At 34.4% G+C, this 14062-nt stretch overlaps 1 protein-coding gene and 1 long non-coding RNA gene across 2 annotated transcripts; one reads left to right on the top strand and one right to left on the bottom strand.

Moving 5' to 3' along the window:
* Nucleotides 1-2746: 2746 nt before the first annotated feature.
* On the bottom strand, nucleotides 2747-4520 carry LOC130730330 (heavy metal-associated isoprenylated plant protein 6-like). The gene is made up of 4 exons (XM_057582311.1): nucleotides 4367-4520; nucleotides 4174-4279; nucleotides 3796-4067; nucleotides 2747-3698 (listed from the first exon to the last, which is right to left on the bottom strand). Exons 1-4 carry the CDS (start codon nucleotides 4373-4375, stop codon nucleotides 3063-3065), a joined length of 1023 nt encoding a protein of 340 aa, XP_057438294.1. The 5' UTR covers nucleotides 4376-4520; the 3' UTR covers nucleotides 2747-3062.
* Nucleotides 4521-8061: 3541 nt separating this feature from the next.
* Nucleotides 8062-9528, top strand: LOC130732624 (uncharacterized). Its single transcript, XR_009017088.1, has 3 exons — nucleotides 8062-8381; nucleotides 8523-8749; nucleotides 8822-9528. It is a non-coding gene; the product is annotated as an uncharacterized LOC130732624 (long non-coding RNA).
* The last annotated feature ends 4534 nt before the right edge of the window (nucleotides 9529-14062 follow it).

The following is a 14062-nucleotide window of genomic DNA, read 5'->3' as shown; positions in this document are numbered from 1 at the left end:
ATGTATTATTTGATGATATATGCATAAAATATTATTGCTGATACGCTTTCGTATATTAGTATGAATATATTAATATATATGTACAAATTATGTGTCTAAAAACTATTTGATACTTTTATTGTTGTGTATATTACAGTGTGCAATTTAATAATACAGTGATCACATGACTTGTTCTCGATGCTTAATAACATATAATTGGTGTAACACCTTTATGATTTACAGGGCTATTGTTCTACATTTGTTGGATAATACTGAAGCTGATAGGCGACACGACTACGAGTGAAGATCTTTTGATGACACCAAAACCACATAACAAAACAACATTAAGAGTTGGCCAGGTTTTGGGGTCTCCTTTGGATGGGTGGCTGAAATGCATTGAGGGTTCGGGTTGGAGTTGGACGCATATATATGGCATGCATTGTGGGAAAGTTTTTAGGGATATGTTGCTGGTATATTATAGGCAATGGATTTTGCAAGAAATGACCACAAGTTTGAATTGAATGTGACTATATGTTAGTTCAGGTTGCTTCAATGTCTGTGGTTTAGAGGAGAAAGGCCTTCATCAAGTTCGAATTGTATGTGACATGTTCTGCATTGAATGTGACTCCATGTCGGCTGTCTATACAAATTAAAGGGTTGGGAAATTAGGGGGATCGATCATTCAGTTTCTGAGAGGGAAATGAAAACTCCATCCCAGATAGGATTTTATCATAATTCACATGTTGATTTTCATCTATAAAATTATATTCCCTCCAGAGAGTGAGTATGATTAGTTACTAGTTGAATGCATTGGAAATAAATATTTATCTCTATTAATTAGAATATATATTTTTAACCAACATGATCTAACACAACTGGTTGTTAGTTAGATTTCTTAAGCATTTTTAGTTAAGAGTTCGATTCTCAAGAGGTGTATATAGAGAAAAATTTGTTAAGATCCGTGACGGATCCAGAAATTTAATGTTGTGAGAGCGATTATACATATAAATTAGTAACAAAAGAAAATTAACATATACTATTAGAAGTGATGACATTTTTTACCAAAGGTAGCACAAGCGAGAGCATTTTTTACCAAAAGGTTCATAAAAAACCACATACTTTTACTACTCAAGTGAGGGCATTTAGCAATGTAGAACACAAGTAATAACATTTAACAATGTGGGATACAAATGAGAGTATTTTTTAACAAATGGCCCATAAAAAATCACATACTTTTACTACTCAATTTTTTTTTCTAATGATATTTTCCAAAATCAAGTGAGGGCGGGCACATGCCCTCATAAGCTACTACTTGCATCCGTCCCTGATTGAGATGGTTGCTCACTTAATGTGATCCCAAAGTCTCAAAGGGATTAGTCACATATGATGTCTACTTTTGGTACCGCGAAAAAAAAAATTAAGATATTTGTTCATTTTTTTATCAACTCATCATTTTCTCTTTTCTTACATTCACTCTTCTCAATTTCTCGCTAAAATATGGTAGCACGGAGTTAACTGGCTTCAAAAATAGGCCCAAATTAAAAGAACTATTATCATACCTAAATGGATGAACAATTATATTTAGATATCTTATTGGGTTTTAGAATATTCTAGCTATAACACAATTGGTAGATAATTGGACTCCTTACATTTATTTCAGGGTTCAATCCTTAATTAGGCGATGCGTATGAAAAAGATAACTGAGCTCCTTTTATCTTCTAGACCATTCTTTCTTCTTCCTCCGTTGTCCACCAAATTCTATACTATGCTGCCTTCTCTTAGGCTCCTCCTCCTTTCTTCTTTTAGGCTTTTTATTGTACTTTAATTTGTATGACATTATATGAGCAAACATACAATATTACAATGAGTTTTATCGTTGCATTTTAAGCGTTGCGATATTTCTCTATTTGAAATTGTTATTCATTTCATGTAAGTGTTGTTGGGCAACCTTAAAACTTCAATGTGTTCTACCTTAACAAAAAAAAATCTAAATCATATATAGAATAATGTCACTTACATGATTATACATAATTTAAAGGATTTATGCAATAGCAAAAAAATATACTGTATTTGCGGGTTGATGAGTTCATCAGAAAAGAGCTTGCCCATCAATTTTTCTCTAGTTCTTGTTTATTGTCGTTGTTGTGTTCCTATGCATCTGGAGATTTTCTCTTCCTACCCGTTTGAGTGAAATAGAGCGGAGAAAATGAGTTGTTTACATCTATCGTTTTATTTGATTTATAGAAGGAGAATGAAATAAAGGAAATCAAAATCCTCACTCAAATCAAATAAAACGATAGATGTTGCTGAAATAGAGAGAGATTTAAAAGATAAATATTTCACCAGACAAAAAATTTCTTCCTTGTGTTTAGGTTCTCAATAGAAGTAATAACAAAAATATCTATGTTTTAAAATTTCTCTCATCCCTCTTGAACCAAACAAGAAAATGATTATTTCACATTCTTATCTTCCCTTAACCAATCATTGATAAGATCAAAATCAGTCTCCTCACTTCTCCTTCCTTCCATTCCTTAAACCAAACATGCTTAAGATAACCATAAAAAAAAAAAAAAAAAAAACATGCTTAAGATCAAAATCAGTCTCCTCACTTCTCCATCCTCTCATTCCTTAAACCAAACATGCCCTAAAACAAATAAAACATGGAATATGCACAGCATAAATTGCCAAATGTTGACAACATCTGCAAACTCAATTGCGATGATCTCAAAAGTCAAAATTAGCTTTTACAATACATAAGAAAAACAAAAACACAAAAAACAGCTAATCCATTTTGTTTTCTCAAATTATATATATAAACCAATTCTCATCAGCCGGCCGTACCGTCCTCTACGTCACTAACCCATGAGGTCATAACAAAGTTCTACCTCGTTAACTTGTTCTAATCCTATTCTACTAATTCAAGTTTAATAATGTAAAATAAAACTCTCTTCCCCTTGCTGAATTGAATTAACAATCAACAATTGTTATTTACAACCTTCTTTAATCCTTCCTGTATTATACATCATCAAAATAAACCTCAATTAATTAACTAATTAACGTAAAAATACTCAAAAGGTTCAGGCTCACATCACGGAACATGCATTGGGATTCTCATCACTAAACATCTGTGGAGGAAGAGGATGCTGCTGGTGCAAATAGTACGGTGGGGGTTGCTCCACCATATACCCTCCTCCTTGTTGTTGCTGGTTCACATACCCATGCTGGTAGTAGTTGCTATTACCATTATACCCTCCATCATTCCAATACCCACCTTGACCCTCCACCGCATAACCACCACCGCCGCCGCCACCGCTACTCTCACCCGGCGCATACCCGCCGTGCCAGTACATCGGAGGTTGCTGTGCATACCCATACCCGTAGTGCTCCATTTTGTTCACCTCCACCTTCGTTGTTCCGCTTTCAACCTCTTTCTTATCGCCACCACCCTCTTTCTTCTCACCACCACCGCCACCTTGTTTGTTCTCTTTCTTTTCATCGTCTTTCTTCGGCGGAACCACCACCACCTCCACGTTCCGTTTCAGCTTCTCCCTCAAATACGGCACCAACTCATTCGCCTCCACCGTTCCCTTCACCGTCACCAAATCCTTCCCTCCTCCCTCAATATTCACCGACTCAACTCCTTTTGCCTTAAGGACAATCTTCTCAATTTTGTGAATGCAACCGTCACAGTGCAACCTGATCTTCATCACCACCGTGCTCTGAAATCAAACAACACAAAATCAACTCATCAATTCAAATCAATCACACTAATTAGCACTCAATTTCTCAGAAATTTCCAATTTCCAGTTTCCATACCTGTTTAGGGGTTTTGGTTTTCTCTTCCGCCTTTTTCTCATCGGGTTTCGTTTTTTCTTCTTCCGGCTTTTTATCGTCAGTTTTCGGTTTCTCCTCCGGCTTCTTCTCCGGCGGTGGTTTATCACCGGCGGCGTCTTTTTTAGGCGGAGAAGAAACAAGCTCAACGTTTTTGTTAGTTTTCTCCGCTAGTTTATCCCGCACCTTGGTAGGGTCCACTTTTCCGATGACCGTTAGTTTGTTACCGGATAAATCGGCCTTCACATCTTCCACGCCTGCATCATCCATAACAACCAATTTCAGTTTCGAATTGATTAAAAAAATAACTTGAAATTGAGAAATGAATGTTCCCGACTCGAACAAGTCTCGAAAAAAAAGTACCGTTAAAATTGCGAAGGGCTCGTTTGATTTTCTTAACGCATCCTTCACAATGCAAGTCGAGTTTCAAAACGACGGCGTTCTCATTGTTCTTCGCCTGCTCCGTTTTCTGTACGACAAATCAAAACATGTGAGTAATTAACAAGAAGTGAACGAAAACTGAAAATAGAGAGTGAAATTGAAAGTTGAAACTAACCTCTCCCATTTAGGTTTTGCTAGTGAAAAATTTGAAACTGGGGAATTGGGAAAAGAAGCAAATGAAAGAGTATATATATAGGGGAGAAAGGGAGTGAGAAAGTGAATGGTGCATGTATGTGGTTGAGCATGTGTTAATATGTTATGTATATGTATGTATGTATGGGCATACATAACCACAGTGATATGTGTTGGACTTACGTTACGGTTTGATTTGAATTTTGACTGGACCTTGACTTGGTGGTGAAGTGACTGATTTACCCTTGAGTTTGTGATATACTACTTGCGAAGACGTTACTGGCTCTTGAGAAACCGTAGGATGGTGGGAAAATGTATCCGTTGGGTTGAGCGATGAGACGCAGTTTTTGAAATACTGCTAAGCTAACAGGTAGGGATAGGATAGGATACAAAGCACGCCGTCAGCAGAGTTGGGTTTCCCCGAGAACGGGATTGAACTTTTCTGTCAAGCTCTTTATTGCCCCCACGATTCTCGAAGTGCTCAAATTTAACCCCTTTATCATATTACATTTAAATTCATTTTTTTTAATATATCTGCAATTCAATTAAACTCGGACCGCAACTGAGGTCGAAACATTGGCAAAAATATAAGAAGTTGCTTCAAGGAACCTCTTCAATCTACCCAAGACCGCGAAAGAAAAGGTCTTCCTAGCAAGTAAATCTATAATTGAGTTGTTAGAACGACGAACAAAAGAGTCACAAAATCAGAAGAACGATAAAGAAAATTACATTTCCTAACAATAGAAACCTAATAAGAATTCTCATCCAGATGCTTCCTTCATCTTTGAAACAACAATTCTCCTAATCATGCTAGTGATAGTAGAATTACTATATAACTTCCTATTATGCACTTTATCTCTCTTATTAACTCTAACTTTTTAATTTTCCTACCACCAATAAACGGGGGGTACAATTGGTAAAATGTAATTAATGTTCTCTTGAAATTGTAAAAGTGTCAGATAAATAGAAACAAAAAAAAGAATTATAATAGTATCAATTATATACAAATGGAGGGAGTAACTATTTTTTCCTTCTCAACGCGTATTACAAATAACTTAAGCAAATCTTTATTTCATTTATATGATTAAATACTTAATTGCCCCTAAAAATAACATATAACATCATTTCTAAAGGCCTTGGGGCTATTATTTTGTGAGAACAATTAAACACTCAATATACTAATAATATACTACTATACTATATGATCAGTGGCGGATCCAGGATCTCGGGGTCAGGGGTTCAAATTTTTTAAATGAACACATCGATAAAATTATAATTAAAAATAACTTTAATATATTTATACATGATAAATTATACAACTCATAATTGTGCAAATATGTGAATCTTTGATGCAAATATGTGCAAAACTTAGTTTATCAGTATAATTTAAAAATTCCAAGGGTTAAAAAAAAATTTATATAAAAAATTAAGTGCAATTATTTTTGTTCAGGTGTTTAGATGAATCACCCTCACTACAACATAGGTCCGCCTCTGTATATGATAGTGGGGGCAAATGCCCCCTTCTACCATCCATCCCTGCTTCTACCTCTGTGAAATGAAATGAATGTGAGCTCATTTTTCCAGAAATTATAAATGAAGGAATACATTGATCCACCAAGACACAAAATGCCAACTTTAGCAGTTGGCCGGTTGCATTCATAGAATATCAGGACAACAACAACCTACTAATTTCGTGCCAAATTAGCACTAAAATTAACTTATCCCAGTCAGACTCAACATTTGGAAAACTACAACCTCATTAATTTTGTTGCTACATCAACACTAAAAGATTATCAACGTGCAGCTCTCTGTGTTTGGATTTTTAAGTGCAGTACTACCACATGGCAAAACTAATTTGCCTCGAAGCTACGGAAGGAAATGCAATGTCCACATGCAAGTTAAGAACTTGATTTTACTTAACATGCTCAAAGTTGTAGCTCCAAAGGCAAGTGCATGATTTGAGATGAGGGGAAACAACCAATTAAAATAAAAAGTTCAAAGATCGATGCATAATTTATAATTTGCTGTTTTTCAGTTTGTACATGCAGTATATTTAATAAAAGGCTTAATTCCTCTTTACATCCCTCATGTTTCATGATTGTGCAATTTTGGTCCCCTTATTTTAAAACGAGCAATTTTAATCCCCAACGTTTGTGCCGTGAGCAATTTTGGTCCAACCGTTAATTTTCTAACAGCAGAGGCTGACATGGCTTTTATTAATTGAGCTGGCATTGTTAATTATTTCCAACTCATTATTTTTTTTTAGAAAAACTAAATACCACTTAAGAAGCATGTGCAAGTCACGTGAGGAAGCAAAGTGAAACTGAATTGGGGATAAATTCATCTGCTAATTGAACCCTAAAATTGCAATCGAAGGAATACTGCAGAGGAACAAAGTGGAAGCAATTTAAGTGGGAAAGAAAGAAATGAAGGTTGTTCCCATGGCACCCGAAAGCTCCATTTCGCCATCGACCTCCATGTGTGATGGACCTGTTTATTTGCGGTTGTGGTGTTCAATCACCCTTGATTACGCCGTGGTCGAAGGAAAATCCAGGAAGAAGGTTCTACGGCTGTGTGATTGGATTTCAAATCCGAGTTGTTTGGATTACCTCTGATTACCTCCTTGATTGAGCTTCTATGCTGCATTGGATGTCTCTTGTCTGGAAATTGAAAAACCAGAGTTGTTTCAGGCTGCTGTCTTCTCCTCATTTTGAAGGCCTGTGTATTTTTATGGGGCTGGAGTCGAATTATGTTCCTAATGTATCCACTGCTCTACTAATGATTTCTGCACTGGTTTATTTTTCTGCACTGGTTTATTTCTCTGCACTGGTCTCATTGTTCTACTGCTGAATTCTGCATTGATTTACTGTTTTCTGCACTGGGTTTTTTGCACTGGCAACGAGGTTTTATGGTTCAGCATCTATGCCACTTCAAGTTGATAATTTGGCACTTCATTGTGGTGGCCTCTCTCTTGTTTCTGGCCTGTTTTTGAATTCTGCATTGATTTACTGTTTCTGGCATCCAAGCGAACACAGTATTAGGGTTGAGAATTTAGGGATTTTGATTTTTTTCCTTGTCATCTGATCTAATCCAAAGCAAACTGATCTAAGGGTTGGGAAATTTTTAGTTTTTTAGTTTTAATCTGGGTATTATGATTAATTTTTTTGGAAAAAAAAAGAATGACTTGGAAATACAATAAGAGTGCCAGCTCAATTAATGAAAGCCAGGTCAGACTCTGCCGTTAAAAAATTAACGGTTGGACCAAAATTGCTCACGACACAAACATTGGGGATTAAAATTGCTCGTTTTAAAATAAGGGGACCAAAATTGCACAATCGTGAAACATGAGGGATGTAAAGAGAAATTAAGCCTTAATAAAATTTATAGTTCATGTCAAATACCATGCTTCCTCTTCAACATTTCCTCTTTCGAAATTGTATGAAATGTATATTAGAATTTCAAGATTATACAATTTACTATATTTGCCCCGGTTTCACCTACCGTGAAACTGACACACAGTGCTTCAGTTTCATATGCACCGTTGGATCTGATATTTTTAAATTTTAACGGTTCAGATAAATTAGCATTAAAACAATTCATTTGTTAATTATATCTTAATTTACAAAAACACCCTTCTTCTTCCCCAACCCACCCCCACCCCCACCCCCTTTCCTACTCCTCTCCCTCCCACCGCCCTCCTCCGCAGCCCACTCCTTCTCCCTTCCACATCCAGAGAACGGAATATTTCAAGGTGAATTCAAAGACGAAAACTTTGAGGACAAGTATAGTATTCATTCTCTCAAACGATGGGATATTCTAAATTTCAAAACAAAAAGAAAGGAAATTTTCAATTTTGTAACCAAAGTTGAAATCTCCATTACCGTGAACTCATTCATCAAAATCAAACTGAACAATCAAACCAGCAAAATGTCCTACATGGCTGAAAACCCAGAAACAGAGGCCAGAAATTAAAATAGTTTTTTTCAATCCGCATTTAGGTACCAATTCTTGCTTCAATTTTCGTTTTCAATCCCAATTTTCCCGAGAAAATTAGACTGTCATTGTTGTTTGTTCTAGATCTAGGGTTCTAATCTGTTATAGATCTGAATCTGTGTTTGATTTCTTGTTTTTTTGTTCAGCCTTATGGCTAGGTGCCGAGTGACAAGACCGCCGTTGGCGGAGGAGACGACGCCTTCAACACCTTCTTCAGCGAAACCGGCGCCGAAAAGCACGTTCCACGCGTCGTCTTCGTCGATCTGGAGCCAACCGTCATCGACGAGGTGAGAACCGACGCCTACCGCCAACTCTTCCACTCGGAGCAACTCATCAGCGGCAAGGAGGACGCTGCCAACAACTTCGCTCGTGGGTCAGTTCCTCTTCATCATCTCAGGTCATTTCCTCTCTTTTCCCATTCTGATAAACAAAGACTTTTTTCCAGATCTGGGTGGACGCGTCAAGGAGGAAGGAAGGGGCGTGAGCGGCGACGGCGAGATTTGTTGTCGTTGTGCGGAGGTGTACGAGGAGCTGAGTTGTTCAAGAAATATGGCGGCCCTCCGGCCTCCACCGCCCACATCTCAGATTCAAACAAGATCTGGAAATGGGAGTTGGGTTTGACACCCCACCTATGAGGCTTGGCACCCCACTTTATCAAATACGGAATTTAAAGTTCCGTATTCTCCATATTGAATACGGAACTTAAAATTCCGTACTGTATTTAAGCATGCGTGTCACATTTTCAACCACTCATTATATACTAAAACAGATACGAAATTTTATTTTCCGTATTGATACGGAAATTTAAATTCCGTATCTATTTTAGTGGGGTTCAAAGCCTAAGGGGTGGGGCTCCAAACCCAACTCCCTCTGGAAATCTAGGATGATGATGGTGGAAGGAGCAAGGAGGAAAAAATTGAGAAAATAAGGATATTTTTGTCTAATCATTTAAAATTTTAAATGAAATTATGTTTTCAAAACAATATTTAAATTAATAAATTATAAGGGGATCGTTTGTGCATCTGACATCTGTACACCGCCTATGTTGGTGGTGGTGCTAACTTAGCCATATAAAAATGTAATAATGTAATAATTTGAAAATAATAATTAATGGCTAAGGACCAAACGACACTTGGAGGAAACCGTGTTGCACATTGAGATTATTTGCCTTCTTGTCTGCAACAAAAATATGTAACACTGGTCAATTTCATTAGATCCGTGAATTATACTCCCCTCCGTTCCCTATTATAAGTCACATTTTTTGAAAAAAATTTGTTACAAAATATAAGTCACTTTCTAATATCTAGGAAGCATTAAATAATTTTTTCCAAGTTCACCCTCATATTTAATATGAAAGTGATGATAAACTTTAGAATTATTAACTTGGAGAAAGAAAATTATAGGAAAGTAAATAAGGGTAATCTAGGAAAGTAAATCATTTTTTTACAAATTTATTACTAATAACTACTTTTCTTAATTTAAGAGAATTAGTTATTTGTGACTTATATATAGGAACGGAGAGAGTATTTTAGAATATTCCTTTTTTTTGTGTGTGGCACACACACTCTCTCATTATTTTAACTTGGGTACGTTGAATATGAAATCATGAAAGAGTGCGAAACTGCGAATGAGTAAATGATGAAATGGTCTTTTGAAAATGTTTTTTTTTTTTGAAAGTGGTCTTTTGAAAATGTTGAAAGTTGATAAGTTTGTTTTTAGAAGAAAAAAATATCACACAAGGTTTTTAATAGTATAAAATATCGGTTAATTAAGTTAATCGCCGTGATTAAATAAAGCGGATAAGTTAGTTTGAATTAACTTGATCAATATTTTATATAATAAAGATATAATATTTCTTAAGTCTACACGCGAATTTACAAGCGTTCAATACTTGTTAATGCTCAAAATAATCTGATAAGTTTCTCCAAGTTTTCAACTTAATAGTTGTTTCATCTCTTTCTTAGAGATATATTAATTTTTGTGATACTCATAGATACATTGATTTTTGCACATAATATAAGGACACGTTTAGGTGAATCTAATTAAACATTCATGTAATACTTAATGTTTATGCATAAGGTAATATAAAAAAATTGGACCATTTTTGAAAAATAAATAAAATTCTTCAATTCTTCATGTGATACCCTCATTGAAATGATGACAACTAACAATCTAAAGTCATTTTTTTAAGTGTAAGGTAAATTGATTTTCATTTTAATTCATAAGTAGAATTTTGTTCAATTTTATCTTAAATTACGTGCTATTATTCATTTGTCCGGGTTCTAACACATATCTAAACATAGTTTAACTCAAGTCATAAATAATTTTAAACACGACACATGGAGTTTATATGCAATACTAATATAGGTTTGAACTTAAGTTTTGTGTAACCGCCGACATAACACTCATGAATCTCATTCTTAGGGGTTTGTTAATTTACTCTCACTTGATTTTGTGAAGGAGTAAGTTAACAACTACTCCCTCCGTTCCCTTTTAATTGTCATTCTAGCAAAAAGCTCTCCAACCAAGATAGTGGGTTATTGAAGTTTTTTTTCTCATTCTACCCTCTCACATCCTAATCATGAAGTTATAAAGTTTTCCAACAAAAATAGTGGACAATTAATTTTTTGTTATACTCTCTCTCATATCTTTAAACTATTTATCATTATTTTCTCCCTAGTAGCAATAAAAATTTATAACCTCCCTCCAATTTTTAATGTTAACACCTTTTTCTATGTAACTTTGAAAGTTCTTTTGGGTACTTTCATTAGAATTTAATTTCTACTTATTAGATAAGACTTTGAATTGATGTAATGAAAATTTAATTTCCACTTACTAGTAAGGGTATAATTGACAAAATGGACCTTAAAACATCAAAACGACAGTTAAATAAGAACAAAAAATTTCCACTTACTAGTAAGAGTAACACTTTTTTTCTTTTAGGCAAAAAAACCCAACTTCCTCTTCTTAAAACCAACTTTAAATGAAGGATATTTATGTAATGTACTTTAAAAATTTTAAATTCAAAAACTTAACCTCTCTCATCATTTAATTTCAGTCATCTTTCTTCTCCCAAACCTGTCTGTTTTTCAAGCTTCTATTTCTTCTTCTCCATTGAAACAGGTTGCTCTAAAAAAATGAGAGAAACTTGCTGTTTCTTTCTTTTCCCATTCAAGTAAGATTTTTACCGCAACTTCTTTTTTGTTGCTTTACCCCTTTTTTTTCTTCGTGTTTTTATTATTTGGGGGTTGAGTTCCTGCATGATTGGTGGGTAAAATATTCACAAAACCATATTCGTGGCAAAATGTTCATGTTCTCAATGTTCTTAAAATCTTCTGATGCTTGATTTCAATGGCAATGCTGAAGGGGTGGGAAGGTAGCTCACTTGGTTGAGTTAAGGGTAGAAATAAGTGTTGGAGATGAAGATTCAGGATTCAAATCCTGTGGATGAGCATTTATAATTTCTAACAACTAACCACTAACATCTGCCTATAAAAAAAATGACAATAAACGTCATATGTTCATTCTTAAATGGAAAAGAGAGAAAAGTGGGAAGTTGGAGGAGAGATAAAATATTTTGAATTAAAAAAATTTAAATAAAAAATTACATAAGTGCCCTGAATTAAAACTGTCTTTGATGAAAAACGGTTAGGTTTTTTTGTCTAAAAGAAAAGACGTTGGTTGTTAACTTAGTTCTTCATAAAATAAAATGGGAGCAAGTTAACAAAAATAAGTTCTGAAATACAGCTAAAATTTTATATTTCTTTTTTTTCTTATTCTTTAGAACAACTAAAAATTTCTATTTCAAAACTTCAGTTCTGGAAATGAATTTATGTTATACTTCTGAAATTTGTTTTACTTCATGGAAGTTCAAATCGGAAGTGTGACATAAAAACACTTCTGAAGGTTCATTTTTTTTTGCGGTATGGAAGTGTAAAATAAGAGCTAGTTGAATTCTTAGAAGACCAAAATTATTCTCTAATCATCGATGATGGAGAAAACTCAAAAATATTCAATTGACAAAGCAAGCACATAGATTTTTGAAAAGAATGAAAACATCATGAGAAAATTAGAAAAAAATGAATTAAGATGAGAAAAAAGATGTGTATTATTTATTTAAACTATAATTTTGAAATTAAAGAATTTTAAAAAGAAATAAAGTGTATAATTTTATTTTTTATTTTTTAGCGTCTGCCACACATGTTGACTCAGTTAGTAAGAATCAATATCAATATCAATATCAATCATCAATATCAATATATATTAGAAAAGAACAACTTCTAGCATTACGTGTCGCTCTCACAGGCCAAGTTAGTGACGTGTCGCTCCCAGATTAATTCTCACCTAATATTTTACATATAAGCTCTTTCTTCTTGGCCCCACTTGCCACATGTGCCCTTATTTTTCCTTACCTTATTTCTCCTTAATAAAAAAAATACATTTTTAAATTTTAGATTTGATTAGGATTTATGTTTTTTATTTCTAGATTTTATCTTAATTTTTTATATTCTATATGAAATTTTGCAATATTTTGATTTGTTTTTTATGTTTTCTGATTCTCCTTTGTATGTGATTCTATTTTATTCATTTTTTCTTAATTTGCATCTAAAATTTGTGTCCTATGTTATAGGAGGTGAAACATTGATCTGTGTATGTTTTGATTAACCTAATCATTGTCAGTGAAGTGGATTGAGGGAGTGAAAGAATTGAGAGGAGAGAAAAGGAGAAGTTGTAGATTTTTTTCCTTGCAACTTTTTTATTTGGTAATTTTTTCTTTTTGCCTGCTTCTTGCACCAGGGAAATTAATTATTATTGTTGGTGTTTGCCGTTACAACTACAGAACTACATATCATGGATGAGATTTTACTGCTTATCTTTGTTCGCTCAAGCTATACTATTGAGGTTAGGCTTTTAAAACTGGTGCTATCCTTTCTAATATGCTAAACGCCTAAACCAATGTTCTAACAATAAATTGATTTCCTTGACTTCCCTGGAAACATTTGACATGAATTTATCCGTAGGTACAGAACGGCAATGAGGTGCATACCTCTTTCTGACTACACTCTCTGATTCTCAGCTAGCTGACGATGAAACATGATTTATGACTCAAGATCTTATCTTGCTCTCATTTCAAGTAAGCCACGAAACATGTGAGACCAGTACTCATGGAGGTTTTTCTCAGTCCATTATATGTATATATTCACCAGATAAGAGATAGAGATGCGTGTTTGGTGTTGCACTACTTTGATGCATATATATATATTCACCAGATAAGAGATAGAGATGTGTGTTTGGTGTTGCACTACTGTGATGCATATATAGTTTTACTGACTTAGTTCATCAATTCTACATCTATCTATCATCATTACATATATTAAAAGTCACTTTTCGAAGGCAATATTAGATTTTATAATTAATCATTGTTCTACTATGGTTCAATTAATCAAACTTTAGTGTGATTGGAAGTCTTGCTTGCATGAGTGTGTAATTATCACATTACGATTTAGTATCAGTATATGTTTTTGATTTGGTTATTGTACTTTCAACAACAGTGCTACATAAAGCAAAGAGTTGTTTTAGCCGTTCAACAAATATAATGGGTCTAAAATTTCTAGGTGGGTTTTCTTCCATTCATCTTCTTTAGTAGCATGTGATTAGTTTCCCCTTACAAATACATCTGATTGGT

The sequence above is a fragment of the Lotus japonicus genome, chromosome 1, assembly GCF_012489685.1.
Source record: "Lotus japonicus ecotype B-129 chromosome 1, LjGifu_v1.2".
Taxonomy (NCBI): domain Eukaryota; kingdom Viridiplantae; phylum Streptophyta; class Magnoliopsida; order Fabales; family Fabaceae; genus Lotus; species Lotus japonicus.
The sequence above is the reverse complement of the archived record's forward strand: the minus strand, read 5'-3'. Positions and strand labels throughout refer to the sequence as shown.